At 50.9% G+C, this 17,180-nt stretch overlaps 5 protein-coding genes across 5 annotated transcripts; 1 reads left to right on the plus strand and 4 right to left on the minus strand.

Moving 5' to 3' along the window:
- Positions 1–463: 463 nt before the first annotated feature.
- PG986_000330 (calcineurin-like phosphoesterase) lies at positions 464–2,359 on the plus strand (the record flags this gene model as incomplete). Its single annotated transcript, XM_066836552.1, has 4 exons — positions 464–478; positions 610–1,452; positions 1,504–2,030; positions 2,092–2,359. The coding sequence occupies 4 exons, from the start codon at positions 464–466 to the stop codon at positions 2,357–2,359; spliced, it is 1,653 nt and encodes a 550-aa protein (XP_066705445.1).
- A 1,311-nt stretch (positions 2,360–3,670) lies between these two features.
- PG986_000331 (uncharacterized protein) lies at positions 3,671–4,662 on the minus strand (the record flags this gene model as incomplete). Its single annotated transcript, XM_066836553.1, has 2 exons — positions 3,671–3,991; positions 4,174–4,662. The coding sequence occupies 2 exons, from the start codon at positions 4,660–4,662 to the stop codon at positions 3,671–3,673; spliced, it is 810 nt and encodes a 269-aa protein (XP_066705446.1).
- Positions 4,663–6,661: 1,999 nt separating this feature from the next.
- Positions 6,662–11,844, minus strand: PG986_000332 (uncharacterized protein; the record flags this gene model as incomplete). Its single annotated transcript, XM_066836554.1, has 10 exons — positions 6,662–6,784; positions 6,864–6,893; positions 6,952–7,032; positions 7,094–7,351; positions 7,409–7,424; positions 7,527–7,695; positions 7,945–9,752; positions 10,137–10,535; positions 10,587–11,684; positions 11,741–11,844. Coding segments are annotated over 10 exons (4,086 nt in total), but the record flags the coding sequence as incomplete, so codon positions are not given.
- Positions 11,845–12,730: 886 nt separating this feature from the next.
- PG986_000333 (uncharacterized protein) lies at positions 12,731–13,513 on the minus strand (the record flags this gene model as incomplete). The annotated part of the gene is made up of 1 exon (XM_066836555.1): positions 12,731–13,513. The coding sequence occupies one exon, from the start codon at positions 13,511–13,513 to the stop codon at positions 12,731–12,733; it is 783 nt and encodes a 260-aa protein (XP_066705448.1).
- A 374-nt stretch (positions 13,514–13,887) lies between these two features.
- PG986_000334 (GTPase activation- GAP) lies at positions 13,888–16,380 on the minus strand (the record flags this gene model as incomplete). Its single annotated transcript, XM_066836556.1, has 4 exons — positions 13,888–13,899; positions 13,949–14,518; positions 14,587–15,371; positions 15,417–16,380. 4 exons carry the CDS (start codon positions 16,378–16,380, stop codon positions 13,888–13,890), a joined length of 2,331 nt encoding a protein of 776 aa, XP_066705449.1.
- Between the last annotated feature and the right edge of the window lie 800 nt (positions 16,381–17,180).

Below are 17,180 nucleotides of genomic sequence, written 5' to 3' on the forward strand. Positions count from 1 at the left end.
GCAGTCAAAGGTCGTCAGTCGGAGCTGTCTGGCCTGTCTGTCCCGTCCACTCATGCTGAGTACGCTGTTCAGGGATCTCTCCAAGAAGTTTCCACATGCTGCGCGGCGCATTCGACAGCAATTCTCCTATTCCCACCAAATCGCTTGCATTTGCCAATCTTCCAGTAGAAACAATAATTGCTTTACCCTTTACCTTTACCCTTTCCCCTTTGAATGACACACACACACACCACTAGGCCTAGGTTTCGAGCTCGGATTCGTTTCTGACTACCCTGCTCCTGGGTTGAAGATGCTGCATAGCACGCCAAATCGGACGACAACTCCGCATTCCGTCACCACGCTCTCGCTAGCTGCCCTGCCCGCCAGGTGCTGATCCCCGGATCGCCTGCGACTCCGACAGCTCAAAGCTCTTGGTCGGTGACTTGATAGCATCGGCCACGCGCTTGCAAGCTGCAAAGTAGCCATGACGCGCCGTATAGTAAGTATCGGATCCTTTGCGCTCTTTGCTCAATTAGCAGCAGCTGTGCCTGCCTAGTACATACAGCTCCAAGGCGACTGTCCATGTTGCATAACACAATTGCTGACCACGAGACATCGTCACACTGCTAGGTTCGTACCATTAGCCAGCTCTCGGCCGCTGCGCTCTTCACATTCCTCGTCGTCTTCTTCATCGACCGCAACTTCCGCGTCCTCCCCAATGCGATCCACGAATACATGCCCCAGCACCACCCGGGGCTGGTGGTCACCGACGTCACCATCACGACCTGCTCGTCGGTCAACCTGTTCTCGTCGTGTAAGCTCGACAAGGACGTGTGGCACCGCGTCGAGAAGGACCTCTACCTGGGCAAAGGGTGGGTAACGAGCGCCTACGTCCACATCCGGCGCTCCAAGGAGGAGGAGCTGAAGCCCGGCGACCAGGTCGTCATGGACGTTACGGTTGGCCGGCTCGACCCCTCCGGTAGCGCCAAGGGCCAGGCCGACGCGAAGTGGGAGAAGCGCCCGGCCGGCTTGTGGATCCAGAGGTCATCCAAGCCGCACGCGAGCGACTCGAAGAAGGCCGTCACGGCTGTGGACGTCCTCTTTGGCGACGATGCCGTCGATGCGCGAGAGGGATGGGATCTCACGAAGTTGCCCTTGCTGTTGGATGCGGACTCCACGATTCCGGCAGCGCATATCAGCGTTCGGAGGGGCAAACACATTGAGCCGGCGCGGCCTCAGCCCCGAGTTAAGGACAGCGGCAGGTTCAAGATCATGCAACTGGCGGATCTGCACCTAAGTACAGGTACTGGCGCCTGCCGTGAACCTGTACCGGACGAGTACAACGGAGGGAAGTGTATGGCAGACCCGAGGACCATGGATTTTGTCCTCAGGTTACTGGACGAAGAGAAACCCGACTTGGTGGTCTTGAGCGGGGACCAAGTAAATGGAGACACCGCGCCAGATGCGGCTTCGGTACGGCTGCAATATGATCTTACGTATGAACCGCTTACTAACTCTGTCTAGGCGATTTTCAAGTATGCCCAACCCCTGATCAAACGCAAGATTCCATACGTCTCTATTTTCGGCAATCACGACGATGAGGGAGCTCTTAACCGGAGAGGTCAAATGGCCCTAGTGGAGTCGTTGCCATACTCGCTATCTCGGGCAGGGCCGGATGATATTGACGGCGTAGGGAACTATTTCGTCGAAGTTCTTGCCCGGGGCGGTTCGAAGCACTCGGCATTGACCCTTTGGCTCTTGGATTCGCATTCGTACTCGCCAGACGAGCGGCAGTGGCAAGGCTACGATTGGATCAAGAAGAACCAGATCGATTGGTTCAAACAGACATCTCAAAGCTTGCAAAAGAAGCACAGGGAGTACAGCGGCATTCACATGAATGTCGCCTTCATCCACATTCCCCTGCCGGAATACCGGGAAGTGGAAAACTACCGGCTTGGCGAGTGGAGAGAAGGCGTGACGGCGCCTGTGTACAACTCAGGGTTCCGCGACGCCCTGGTTGATCAGGGTGTCGTCATGGTGAGCTGCGGACAGTAAGTATAGTTCTTGTTCCGGGACAGGATTCGGGTTCAGAAGTGCTGATGCGATGTCCAGTGACCACGCAAACGATTATTGCAGCTTATCTACGGATACGGATGAAAACAGAACCCCCAAATTGTGGATGTGCTACGGCGGCGGTGCTGGATTCGGGGGTTACGGCGGTTACGACAACTACATCCGCCGCATACGATTCTTCGACTTCGACATGAATGAGGGGAGCATCGTGACCTATAAACGATTGGAGTACAACGAGACGGAGAAGCAAGTCGACCGGCAGGTGATCTTCCAAGGAGGAAACATTATTCCACCCAGCACGGAATGAGCAGATACATACCCAATTACTACAGGCATGCCATTTGGACATTCGCCGCTCACACGATACTGATACCCAACTTTATTGGATAGCTTCTAGGCTGGGACTGAAGAAAGGGAGGTTTATTATCATATGGGAGGGGGCTGGGGCTGCATTGGTGCATCAGCGGGAGGGAAGGACCTCCTCATACCATGATGAGCAAGGGATGTCTTTGTTTGCAGTAGCTTCGAAGCTATACATAACAGATGGGGAACATCAGAAGAGCGGCATTGAGGGTACACAAAATGCAGTGTTACAGAGGCAGCAGCATCATTGCATTGATCCAGGAGTATCAGCAAAACCACACGCTTTCACTGCGTATCGAATTACAAAAAGCAATTGTGTAGATAAAAGAACGAAGCAAAGTAAAAACGAGTCGCCACGACCTCTTGATCGTGCTGCATGTCGAATGCCCTCGGGTTTCTGAGATTACAGGCTCGAGTACAAAGTGAACACGGCCAACCGATGAGTATATGTGCCATTCAAGATGGAAAATACTACTAGTAGTAGATGCACTGTACAGGCAACATAGAGCAATGTTGTCCGGCCTCTTTTGGCACGTACTACTACTGACTACGGCACTACGCATACTCTCATACATTTCATGCTAGACGATATTCTGCTGTGATTTCTGCCAAGCACGTGATGGAAAGCCATGGGTAAGTTGGAGAGGGGGCGGGCATCGTCATCAAACAGTCACACGAACTGCACCGTCATGCACTTGCTTTTTTTTTTTTTTTCGAGCGGACGCCACCTACCTCATGCACCTAACCTTGGATTGGGAGGCTTTTGTGACTTGAGATTAGTAATTCTAGATAGAGCCAATCAATCAAATAAGGGGCAGCTTTAACTTGACGACCTGTGTTGCATCCTCCAGTCATCTTACATCGTGTCTGCCTAACATGTACACGACTTGACAACACTCGGAGTACCACGAGCACGAGGTATAGGGGACACTAAAGCGGAATTCACATTCAGGTATAGTCTTGGTTTTTGTCTTTAGAATCGCATTGATTTATTTGCAGCACTCAGATCGGGGCGTGGCTTGTCTATCTCTAGCGGCAACCACCCCTTCTGCGCTCGACATGATCTCTATACGATCTAACAAGGTATCTGCTGCGACCCTTTCTTCTTCTAAAATTCCACATCATGTCATATCATAAGTTTAGTCGCTGTGAACTCCAGTAATTTTTTAAATCCCATGCACACGCACAATCATTCATCCAAAAAAAAAAAAAAAAAAAAAAAAAAAAGATTCAGGACAGACCGACAGACGCCCGCTTAAGCGCCGAAGACCTTGACGCGCTCCTCGACGGGGATCTGGCTCTTGGGGCCGGCCTCGCCGGTCTTGCCGCCGAAGACGAGCTGGGCGTTGAGCTTCCAGTCCGAGGGGACGTTCCACTCGGCGGCGACCCTCTCGTTGATGAGGGGGTTGTAGTGCTGCAGGTTGGCGCCGATGGCGCCCTCGGCCTCGAGCGCGGTCCAGACGACGAACTGCAGCATGGCGTCCGACTGGGTGGCCCAGCCGGGGAACTTGTCGGCGTACATGGGGTAGTCGGACTGCTGCTTCTGGACGGTCTTCTCATCCTCGAAGAATAGGACCTGTTGGTTGGGAGGAATACGTGTTAACAACAAGCAATTGGTAAAGAGAGTGTGTTGGTGAGACAGGGGTAGCCCAGGGGGATGGAGGGGTAGTGGGGGGTGCTGCTTGGACCCCCCCCTGATGCCACTCTCAAGCTCAAGGCGGGGTGGGAGGAATGCGAGAGGGTGAGAGTGCAACTTACGGTACCGGCGGCGCCCTTGAACATGCCCATCTTGTCGGCGGTGGCCTGGAAGGCCTCGGCGGGGACGATGGCCTTGAGGATGTCGGTGGCGATGTCCCAGAGCTTCTCGTGGTCGGCGCCGAGGAGGACGATGACGCGGTTGGACTGGGCGTTGAAGGAGGACGGGACGTGGAGGACGGCCTCCTTGACGATCTCGGAGATGCGCTCCTTGCTGATGGGCAGGTCCTTGGACAGGGGGTAGTAGGTGCGGCGGTTCTTGATGAGGTCCAAGACCGAGTTGGCGTTGATAGGGGTGGCAGACATGTTGGCGGCGGTTTGGGAGGTGTAGAGGACTTGCTGCTGGGCTTGGTATTGCGGTTGAGCTTTGACGGCGAGGGATTGGTGTCCGAGGATGAGACCGGAGAGAGGAGCGAGAGGTGATGAGGGATATAGGCGAGCTGTAGTGGATCGGAGAAGGGAGGAAGTGACAGCGAGGAGTTGGGGGCGCATCGCGACGGTATTTATTTTACACGGGCAGGTCGTACAAGACCGGACGGCGGAGACGATTCTAGACTACTGGCTGGGACGACACGAGCACGGCCAGGTCGGATTGGCGACGACGCTAGGTATAGGCCCCACCCGGAGGATAGATTTCAAGGGGGGTCCGCCTTTTCTGCTGCCAGCGTTGCTTACTTTTCGATTATGCAAGCAAGCTGGACGGATTAGTAGTGGTCTGTCGGTCTATGGCTCTGCTATGGCTACCTTACTTTAGCTGCTAGGACTCTAGGTACTACCTAACGTGCTGCGTGCAAGCCATGAGGCCATCTATCGGCTTATCGGATCAACCGGATTTACACGCATCTACCAAGCAACCTATGTCATGTCTAGCCCTCTTGGTGAGGCCATAGCCAGGGTTTTACTTGTCATACCTCACTCGGGTTCAGAAGATCAGAAGAATTGCCTTATTCAGTTACCGCTAGCCTCGCAATGCCACATGGAGGTCTTTTAGGGGTGGCCGGGTTGGGAATATAAAGTAAGTAAGCTTGATTGATAAGGCTTCCATAATCCCGCCGTAAATGCGACACCTGTTCGGCAACCCCCACCTTCCCACCCTTCCCACCCTTCCCTCTCGGAATGAGGGGTCAGGCCCGCGCTTCATATGCTTGCCTACTCCATACCTACCACCTCTGATTTGAGCTGATGATCTATGGTAAACGTCGCTATGCTGTGCTGTTCGTCTCGACGCAGCCAGTGGCCCGATGCAGCCAAAGGCTCGTTTGGGTGAAACGCCCTTGGATACGGGCGTGCGACTTATCCCGTAACAAAGACCTACCTTGCTTGACGTTGCATATTGTCGCTGTCAATCGCTTTGCATGCGTTGGCGATCCCTCTCGAATGGACCACCCCACGATTGGCCATCCAGAAAAGTCAGGGTCCTGCCAATGCTGGGTAGGTATTTACATAAAGTAGGTATGCAGTGGCTATATCTGCTTACACATCAATATAGGCTAGTCACAATCATGCCGGATTTAGGACCCGTCCAACCACCTTAGGGGGACGGTTGGCTGTCTGGCTGATCCACACCTGTCCTGCTGTGAAGTAGGTGGCAGCAGGCTAACCAACGTAGCTCGCAGTAGTCTTAGATTCAGCCAAAGAAGAGGTGAAGTAGGAACAGCATTAGAAGGCACCAATAATGGGAATAAAACCTTCGACAGTCAGTCAGTCCTCTATGGTGAACTTCCACTCGCCTTGGGTTCCGCATCCATACTCACTTACCAATGAGGGAAGAGATGTATGGTCTACGGCTACCCGACAAGCTACTTTTACCATTGACTGCACGCTATTTTATATAAGCAAAGTCAGGAGGAATGCTTTTCTGCTGGTACTGGCCCGCTGAATTCCGAAACTCACTCTTGCAGTCCATGTTGCCGACTTACAGTGTGTGGGCAATGAACAGTCGTTTGTGGTTCTCCTCCTAATAAGAAGAAACACCGGCCCCTGGTAACGTCGGCGCCACAACACAGTGAAGACGCAGTGTATGGCTTATCATGTTGCCTGGCATTCGGCGAGAGCAATGGTAAACCAGGGTAGGTAACCTACGAGCGCGTAGGTAGGTAAGGACGTATGACGACAGCCTAACGATTAAGAAGCGAAATGCCCGGGAAGCATCACGAGTTGCTGATAGAACCTGCCCTTAACTCCAAGTTTGCTCACTTCCTACGTCGTACGGATTAGAGAGGAGGTCAGCAATTAATGATTATGGGAAGAGTGTTTACGGCATCAGGATTACAGTAATATATTAAACAACTCTTAGCGGGAAATTACCTACTGCCCCTGGGGTATTCCTAAACTTCAGTCGGAGTCAGTGACTTCCTCGACTGTATATTCTTTCCTTTCAACCGCTGTGCCAGGATGTCCATGCGATCACCAATGTTCGCCTGTATCCATCTTTCCATCTGAAGATCTTGGTTAGCTGATACGAATGCTGTATAATGTGATTACAACCTACATCAAAGTACTTGATGAAAATCCAACTAAGGAATGTGAGGGCAAGCAATGAAATAGCTGCCAAGGGGTACCACCGCCAATCCGGGTTACTTGCAAAGAGGTCGACGTTCATGCCAAAGATGCTCTTGTATATAGTCAATAAGTATTTGAGCTCCTATTTCGAGCTCAATGATCTACATGGGATATCGTTGTGGAGGACTTACGGACGAGAATGTTGCTGGAAGAAAGATGAACTTGACATAAGTTAGACAACAGATAATACATGTATACATACGGCGTATTGTAACGTACTGTAATCCATCTCAAGCGCTTCATACTTGCTGAGATAATCTTAGATTGACGAGCTTCATTGATCGAGACCAAATTGAATTCCTGCGTTATATAATATAAGAACATTGTGATCGCTGGCATGAGTAGTTGGTGGTTGATTTACGAGCTGGATAATGTTTTGCGAAGCTTCATCTAGTTCATCGATTTCCTTGCTCAGGTTATCGGCAAACCTGGTAATGGCATCTTCGCATTGCTCAACCAAATCACTGTGAACCGTACTGCAGTAGTTGTTGTTGAAGTCCTCGGCAGACTTAGCATGCAAGTCGATTTGTTCACGAACGGAAGCCAAGAGCTGCGCATTGCGGAGAACTTCGTCTATGAGAGCAGGATGTTGGCCTTTGGAATGGATGATGGCCCGTCGCTAAGAAAACCGTTAGATATGCGTTGTGAAGTAGGTATGAAACATATCAGGACTTACCAATTTGACTAGATGTCTGAATGCACGTTCACATATACTTAGCCATTCTTTCTCCAGTTCTTTCAGAAATGAATAGAACAACTCCAGCCCATTTTCAGGAATCGAATTGCATGGAAACGTTGTGAAGTGATCAACCTCAGTCCAGGCGGCCATGATATGGATGTCGTACTGCAAGATTCGTTCAAGGCTCTCTTGCAGCTCATCTTTGTTGGTTTTTGGAGAGGTGTCCTTGGTCCCCGCCAGCTCGGTAGAGATTCGAACGGACAAGCGATGAGCAACCATGTTGTCTGTTCGGATAACAATATGAGATAGCAGACCCAGGAGGTACACTCTGGCTTAGACAGGAAGGGGCACATGTCGCGACACTATAAAAGGTTAGACAATTCCTAGTACGCGAGAATCTGGGAACACCCACTAAAGACGTCTGAATGGAGGTTCTTCAGCAGGCCAACACGTGAAGCTAGCCGAGGACTGGAATATAACATCATGTGCCTGTGCCCGCTGAGTATGATGTGACGCTCTGAAGACGCATATACTTTCCTTAGATTGGTTGAATGAAGATTGCCAATCTGATGTGAAAATTCCACTCATGTCTGCGCCTGCCTGGAGTAGCGCTGCGATAGGCTTGGTGTAGGCATCATCACCTTTGTCTGCAATTGCCTGCTCAATTGCGTACCGAAGTGGTGTCCTGCTAGTAGTATCTTTCTGGTTGACATTCGCTTTCCGACTGATCAACATGCCCAGTATCTCTGGCTTTTTGTGTATAACAGAAAGATGTACCAAGCTTCGTTTCGAAGTATCTGCGGTATTGATGGCTCCATCCAGCTCCAGGAGGGCCTCCAACCGCTGCTGGTCTCCCTTTTCAATAAGATAAGCGAGCGTGAAACCGTCCTTGCTCAAAATGCATTGCATAATGTTGCGGTGACCATTCTCAAGTGCCACTAGCAACGCCGTGTTGCCATCTTGGTCAGTAATACCACACTTAACATGATCAAGAAGAGTGCAGCATACGTTCTCGAGACCAAGCTGCGCTACATGGTGGAGTGCGGTACGCCCTCTTTGGTCTTGGCGATTGCCGTTTGCTTTCGCATACAGTAGCTGGGAGACGATATGATCTTGTTGCCGTGAAGATGCCCAAAAGAGCGGTGTCCAGCCCTTCTCATCAGGTTCGTCAATTGTTACAGAATCGCTTTCTGTTAAGATTTCCACAACCTCAAATTTGCCTTCCATGGCGGCCCACGAAAGTGGTGTTTTCCCGGAAATGTCTCCCAAGTTGGGATTCACATTCTTTTGCTGAAGTAGCATCTTGACTATGACAGTGTTGCCGAAGGCTGACATGATCGATAGAAGGCTGCGCCCGTCTTTGTCTTTGAAATCTGTTTCAACATTCTCCTGTAAAAGGAGAAGCTTGACCATATTGGTGTCGTTATGAGAAGCAGCCAACTGAATAGCGGTTTCTCCTCGGTCATTCTTCAGGTTCACTCCCAATTGGTACTTCCCCAGGAGAATTTCGACGATGTGAGTTCGCTTATGCTCTACGGCCAAAAAGAGCAGCGACTTCCTTGCCGTTGTAGAATCGTCAAGTGCAATGTCCCGGCTGAGAAGCACCTCTGTTAACCTGACGTTCCCAACTTTGATGGCAAGAAATAAGATCTCACCCCAGTTTGTGGGCCCGAACTTGTCCCAGCTGCCATGTTTCGTAAGAAAGGTAGCAATATCAAGTCTATCGTTCGGTATTGCCCAGTCCCAAAAATCTGGATATGATAGAGCTTCGGGACTTCTGTGTAAGAAGCCTAAAACATGTTTCGGATCACCGCTCTTCATTAGGGGCATGATTGTATGCTTGATGATGTTATCTTGGTACGGGGTCAAGGATTCGTCCTGTAGTACAAGATGCACAACGGCTCCATGCCAGTGGGTAGTGCCATAGTATATGGGGGTATTTTCTTGATGGTCTTCTGAGTCGATCTTGGCCTTCTCCTCGAGTAGGAGCCGCACCGCGGCCTCATTCCCGCTTTCAGCAGCAAAAGATAGAGGCGTCCTCCCGAACTGATCTTTGGTATCGACCTTGGCTCTCCTCTCGAGAAGTAGCCGTAACCCTGGCTCGTTCCCGCTTCCAGCAGCCAAGGATAGCGCTGTCCTTCCGTTTTCATCTTCCAAATCAATCTCGGCCACCCCCTGAACAAGTCGCATTACGGCCTCGTGTCCCTTTGCAGCGGCATAGGATAGTGGCGTCTTGCGGTGCTGATCTCTTGAGTCTACTCTGGCACTCTTGTCGAGAAGCAGCCGCACTATAGCCTCGTGCCCATTCTCAGCGGCATACGATAGAGGTGTTCTGCCGTGGCTGTTGCATTCGTCATAATTCCGTATTGATGGAAATGACTGCATCGCATCTTGAAGCCCAAAAAAGGCCATCAAGTGCAACGCAGTCATCTGAGCTGGGACCCGGGTACTGTAGCAAGAGTCCCCTATCCATCTCCTCCTCGCTAGTAACCCTTGGGCTGCGGCATCCACTATGGACTGATTCTCGAGAAATGAGATGTCATATATTGGTGGTCAGTGACCAAGCGGGCATGATCTCCCCAGTAACGACTGCAGTACTCGTATAATGGGTAGGAAGAAAGTCGATCTTCGTACTCGTAATCACTCGCATCTACCGCTATCGAAGACGTCGAAAGACAAGTGTCTAATACAGATATCCGTGATCCTGTTTTGCGCTTCTGGGAACCGGATCTTTTGCGTTCTTTCGAAGTATCCATATGCCGTAGGATGGACTAGACGGACACTATCGGTCTCATCAATCATGACAAGACCATAGCAGCGAGAAAGCACATCATCAAGCTCCGGGAAGCTATCCTTGTTCAGAGAGGTACCTTCCAACTCAACACCGAGCGCGTGTTGAAACTCGACAGTCTTCAATGGTCTCTTCGCGTGAGTGATCCACGATAGTGCCTGTAGAGCAAGTTTCTTCTGGTCCGCGATCTGGTTATCGATTCGGTCCATTGTGTTGTCATATACGGCATCGAAAGATATTGATCCCCTCTCGAATGTCCGGATCGCAACTTGGACGGCCTTGGGCGAACCCTTGCCTTGCAGCGACTCAAGATATAAACGTGCGAAGAGAAATCTATATAAAGTAAGCAATGCTCATTTTTCGCGGGGAAGGGGCTGTACGGACATTCCGTCCGAGGCATTTACGATCCTCTCCTTGATCTCATATCGGAGGTCAAGATTGGTGGCCACAAATCTCGGAAGTTGTATCATATTATCTTCGATATAACACTCAATTTCCTCGGTAGTGGCGCGAACTTCTTGCGTCGTGCTTCCACCAAAGCGTGTTTTGATCTCCGGTACAAACCGTGAAGTCACCAATACGTTGACTCCCAGTTTTGTATGAAGATTAAGCAGCTCAGATATGAATCTGGGTCGGCAGCCATCGCCTTCTTGGCATTCATCAATTGCGTCAACCACAATGAAGACACGGGAGTAACTAGGAACCACGGAAAGGAGGGTTTCGCGAATACCCTCGACAGATGGTCGTGTCCGGCCATTCTCGGATCGTTCGTACAGATCCAATACACTTCGAGGCAATAGGGTCTGATTCCGTGCTAACTGGTTGAGAAGACAGGCCAACAAGTCATCGAGCTTCTTCTGTTGGCGAATACTGCAGTATATATAGCAAATGGCTGTTGAACCACCAGCGGGAATCCTATCACACAGGTCATTCACCAAGATAGATGTTAGAAATGTTTTGCCTGAGCCAGGGGGGCCTTCGCAGAAGAACAACTGCTTTCTCGTGTTTGTCCACTTTTGGTATTGGGCTGACTTGAGCAGCCACTGGCCTGCCCTAGCCTGATGCCGCCGGAAGTAACTCGATTGTTCACCGGCATAGTCGAAAGAGCTAAGCCAGTCGAGAACCAACAGATCCTGAAAGTCACCCTGACGTGTTAGAAGCCTCTGGTTATCTTGAAACCTTTGTAGAAGATAATCAAGTTTCAATGTTGCTTCCAGGTCCCGAGTTCTCATCAGCGATGTGACTCTGCTGAGCCACAATTGAGTTTCTTGGATGATAGGTATCAAGTTGGGTCGCAACCAAGCTCGACGTATCATTGATCTCTTCCCATGGAATATGCTCGTGTACTTTTCCAAGAGGCCTTGTATGTTAAACAAGAGCTTTTTACCGCTGACGAGAAGCGTGATGAGCTCTGTATCGGGCCGATCTTTGGGGAAATGAAGCTGAGCGGCGAGCAGCACAGTATCCTGGAGGGACTGGACCCTGTATCACGACATGAGTTGAGTTTGTATTACCCCGCAAGGCAAGAAACGACATACAGGGAAAAGAGTTGCTTCAATTCTTCTTCTGGCGCACCTGCAACGCTCTTCTGGGTTTTGTTGGCCAGTTCAAGCAAGTCACCCACAGCAGAGGAAATATCCATCTTGGCGGGTTTCGATAGGTTATTCAGAATGAACGAGAACAGCGCGCCCGTATCGTTCTGTGCGCCATTTCAACGGACAGGTCGCCTGTTATGTAGGTGGTAGAGAAGTAGGCTGCGACAACTGGGCAGGTTGTCGGTCGCATTTAGCTGTCTCTGCATCATGTACGAGGAAACGTCTCGTGATTGGGTGGAATGAGACGCTTCCATGCCAGCCTAACTCGGCAGTTCGTACGACGCAACATGAGTATTAAGAGCTCAAACTCAGCTGTCATCATTGATCTTCATGCTGGTAAGGAATTCTCTATCCGCCTACGCCCAGCAAGCGATATCCTCCACTCAATGATCCAGGGTGACGCGAATAAATTATGCACAGATACGTTGGTTGGCCAGGACTCACGAAAACTGTATAGAGGCCGAATTTCGTAAAGCTGGCAACAAGACGTTGAGGGATGGTTTGTTTTCAAAATAGGCGCACAGGGGCCTGAATACGCTAAAATGAAAACCTCGAACCCGCCGCCTTGAAGAAGGGGGGGATGCTTGTTTAGCTTGTGATTTATTGATATCATGAACATAAAAAGTCCAAGTACTGGGCTTGCAAACTACTTGTCATGGCGGGCTTGCCCCTGAAAGGTGATAATACCGTCAACCTACAAGAGATCGTACACGTAGCGTAGACTTTACTCAACGAAAACCCAGCATAACCTCACAAGCACCTGGAGCTGGACTAAAATTGACAATTATGCTGCGTGAACATCTAATCGAGAACTATCAAATACGCCAAGTTGCTCGCTCTCTTCTTCTCTCGCTGCATAAAAAAACATAGTCCAACTAAGTTGCCTCGCCTGGAAGCGAGATGTCGCCATTACCCATTAGTTCCTGCGAGTCATTACAAACTGTGTTCCATCTCGTCCTGCATATTCAGTAGTTCCTCCACCGCCATCCACAACGCTCTGCCACGCCAGGTCAAGGGCATGTAATCTGTGCCGTTGAGCATGTTCTCCAGGCTGAGATCCATTATAGACTCATCACCCGAAGGCGAGCTCATCGCACCGTCTCCTGCGGGCCTTGTGGTCCGCCTCATACTTCTCCGAAGCCTGTCGTTGAAAGTCTCTTGGTCCTCCGTATGTGCAGTCCCGTCTGACTCGCCTCTCAGTGTGGCTAGGGGAGTGCTCTGTCTCGTAAGCTTCATATTATCTGTGCCACTCTCCTCTTGGGTCATGGCTTCTCGTTTCTCTTCGGTGCCGGGAGAAGTACCGCCTCTAAGTGCTCGTGCCTTGGCTGCAAACTTCTCGAAGACTGCGATCCTCTTCTCAGCAGCCTCGGCACGATCACGCCACATCGCACAGTCCCGCTTGGCTTCCCGCAGTTTCTCGCTCAGTGTACCGACATCAACATTCTCCCTGGTCTCCAGCTGGCGTCGTAGCTGTAGGACCTCTTCGTTCTTAGACTGCAGCAGCCTCTGCAGGCTTCGTATCTGCGCATGCAACAGGCCATTACCGCTTCTAGTTCGTGGACTTCGCCCAGAAGTCGGCAGCGGGCTACCAATTGTGACTGAGGGATCATCCCCAAGAGCTTGACCACTCAGGTGGCTATGAGAAGATGTTGCAGACGGCGGTCGTACAAAGGTCAAGTGCTGGGCGACGGGCGGCTCTTCACGAGGAGGAACCATCGTTCCGAGTGAGGGCGGACGACTCAGCTCCCGATCTCGGGAAGGTGCTTTAGAAGGTGAAGCCTTCGGCTCATTCTTCGCGGCAGAAAACACGAAGCCAGTAGGCCTGAGAGCAACCTTGGGGAACGTGGAGGGTGTATTTTGGATACTCGATTCTGTTGTTGTCTGCTTTCTGCGCCCGACGGAGGTACGGTACATCCGTCCAGAAGCCATACCAGGATCATGAGGATCATCGTTGAGTCTTCTGCTGGGAGTTTGTGGCAAAGTGTCAGATGGAATGACAGTTGAATTCGCAGACTTCGTGGGTGACCGCGTCTTGGTATGTCCAGATGCGAAACTAGCGGAACTCCGGAGGTCACTGCGAGATCTACCAGTCAGTGGGCCGTCTGGTGAATCATTAGAAGTGTTGTCAAACAATGCTGCCATCGCTTTTACCGCACCTCCAACGGGTCGCGAAGTCGATCTCTGCGAGAGTGGCCGGCTGAGCAAATTTGGTGCAGCCTTGATTGGCGAACCGTTATTGCCCTTGGCTGGCGATATGTTTCGGTTTTTGGGACTCGATTGGGGAGGCTTCTCGAACATGAGTTTCTTGTCCGGCGAAAGGGTGGTTGGCTTCTTCTGGTCTTCTAGCTTCCTGGAGAGAAGTTTTCGTTTCCATTCTGGCGTGGCAGGTTTCCTCTCCACGGTTTCGTTGGACTCGGCACTTCGACGGGGTGATCCATGGCCAGAGCTGCGAAATAATCTTCTCTCCCTTAACGCCGCTAAAGGCGAGGTGGGACTGTTCCTGACGAGCTCCTTCCAACGGTGTATGGGACTTGACTTTGTAGTGGGATCATCACTAAGTCGTTCAGGTTTGTGATCAGCGTGGCCAGCTGAAGGAGGCTTTCTACCCAGGATATGTCGCAAAGACCATGGACTAGAATTATCTGAAGACATGTTCTTGCCCGGGGCTTGACTAGTGTGCGTCTTTGACGTTTGCGTAGGATCTGGCAAGCGCTCGGGGGGCTTTTTGCATTCTCAACCACCGACGGATGAAAGCTGGGAAATGTCTCTGCCCCTGAAAGTGGTGAAACCTCCTCGCTCTCTGATGCTGTGGGCCGAAGTGCCTCGAGGGAGGTTGTAGCATACGCTAAATGAACGTCGTTCGCAGTCTCTGACTTTTGCTCAGAATGCATCTGTTGTCCTGATGCAAGCATCTGGTCCTCTGTTGGACTTGGTGGGAGAGCCGGAAGTGACTTCTGCACAGATGGAAGGCGTTCGTACTTCAAAGGTGTTTTTCCAGCCGATGAAGCACGAGATTGAACTTTTGATGCGTGATTCGAGGTGAATTCCTGTCGAGAAGATGTACTGGCCGCCCTCTGGGTTGCAAGTGTATCATAGACCATAGCTGGGGAATCGAAATGGTCTTCTGCAGCTAGCTCGTGAGGGTTCTCGTAGAAAGGTTGTCTTTTTACACTTGGGTCCAACCCACTAAAAGGTTTTGATTGTTGTAACCTGTAGTCTGGCATGGGCGAACCCGAGGCCGATGCGCCGGATGCTGAGCCCCCAACGAAGCCGCGAGACTTCATCCTCAATGCTTCATTGCTGCTGGCAAACTCAGCCTTCCCCAAGCCATTTTCGGTTCTGCTTTTATAAGATTTGGGGGTGTATGAGGCGACTGGATCAAATTCCTCAAGGTCGTCGAAATGATGATCTGCCATAGGGCTTTCTTCGGCAGTGGGTGAAAGTGCATTGAGTGACTGACCCCGCGGCAGCCTATGCGATGCAGCAGAGCTCGATGTCTGTACACGTTGTCGTCTGACCGACAGTGGTTCCATCGGAGCAACTGAATTCATTCGGGTTTTCGAGGGGCCAACCTCTATTGAGGTTAGTATTGGTGAGTTAGGGGGACTGATGGGCTTACTCGATGATGGTGTAGGGCTAGCAGCAATAGACGCATTGGACCTTGGTCTCACTTGACTGGAAGGCTTATGCGCACTCCAATCAGGTGGCCTTCGCATAAAAAACGTTTCGGACGCAGAGGAGTTGAGGAAGTTTCTTCTCGCCCTTGAACCAGAGTACAGGGGATCTGTGTTGGTGTGTAACGCACTCATGTTCCGTAGGTGACGCACTACCTCTCTCCAATGGACAATGAGCATCTCCGTTATTTCATTTACGACATGTATGCGATCGATAGTCGGCATCGATGGCATTTGATCCTTTGGGGCTCTGGTCCGCTTCTGCTTCTTCGATTTGGGAGGCGAAACAGGCAGAAGTACCAATCCGGCTGTGGGATCTGCAAACTTCATGCTGTAGGAATTTACCAAGTCCCCAATAAGCAAGGGACCGAATATGATGGCAAGCGCGTTATAACCCATCAGATCGACTGTAGGCAGCGGTCTACCTTTGGCGTCTTCTCTTGGTGTAAGTTCGGCAACACGACCCACGAGGCAAAGTACGCCGAATACGGCACATATCAGTTCTCGTCTGTACCTCGACCTAACCGTTCCAATTGCTAGGGCAATGAGCCTTGCTCGTAGCTTGCTCTCCTTCGTCTTCGTTGATTCAGGATCTGCGCGCAATTGACTGTGTATGGCGACCAAGGCATCGAAGAGACTCAGGGATCCCAAAATGCCACCTGGAAGACTGGACAAGAAACGTTTGAACGTAGACGCAACATCATGTACGCTGCAGTTGAGGTGTGTTGGCAAGTTTGGACATCTAGTAGTCGTGGCAATCTCTTCGTTTCTTTCGTCTGCACAATAGTAATCGTAAAGGGCGTTGACGATTCGCACCGAACCCGGAATTCGAAAGATGCCTTGGCTACCCGCTACAAGATGCTTGTCAGTATACGCGGGAAGTAAAGGGGTTCGGACGTCACAAACCATGTTGAATGAGATAATGTGCTGTTGCCCGGAAGCATGTGGGGAGGATCAATGACCCAGGCGCATATTCAGCAGGCAAATATAGTGTGCTTTTACCACATAGTCGAACCAAGCCGCGTAGGTCTTTATATTTCAACGCAGTTTTCCTTTGGTTGTAGACAAAATTCAGAGCAATGTCACTGATACTTCGGCGATGTTGGAGACGCTCGGCTGGCTTTTCTGTGTCTGGAAGAGCCTGGCCATTCGAAGTCTGTCGCAAGACTCGAGAGATCCAATTATTCTTCCTTTCCGGGAAAGATTTGGATGGAGGTTCTTGGTGTTCCTGGGAAACATTCAGTTGGTGTTGGCGGCAAAGAGGCCTAGCAACTTACAGGAGCTGGGGGAAAGTCTCCGATTACGATCGATCGTATGCCATGCTATCCACAGTTCAGACCAAGTCGCAAAACGTATGTATGGAACTGGAGACAAACCTTTTTCGCTAGTTTGTTGTACTCGTCGACAAAAAAGTTCGGTTCTCAGCCTCTTCATCTTCGGAGTTGATATCGATGTCACCGCTTGAAGAGGTCCAGGTTGTACTGCTTCGATAAGCCGCTTGGTCCCTACCGAGAGATGTGCCGAGGTTGCCGGTCGTCTGTGATTCTCCCAGCATTTCCTGCGGTCGAGAGAATGTGTTCTGGGAGAGCCGTGGGCGTGGAGGCAAGGCTTGCTTTGGAAACGAAGACAGCTGCAGTGGTGCCGATTCTCCTGTGGTCAAGACGGCCTTGCCCTTTCCCTTGCCCCTCAACGAAGATGGCGCCGTATCA

Source organism: Apiospora aurea (genome assembly GCF_038362705.1).
Source record: "Apiospora aurea strain CBS 24483 chromosome Unknown utg000001l_segment0_segment0, whole genome shotgun sequence".
Lineage (NCBI taxonomy): Eukaryota > Fungi > Ascomycota > Sordariomycetes > Amphisphaeriales > Apiosporaceae > Apiospora > Apiospora aurea.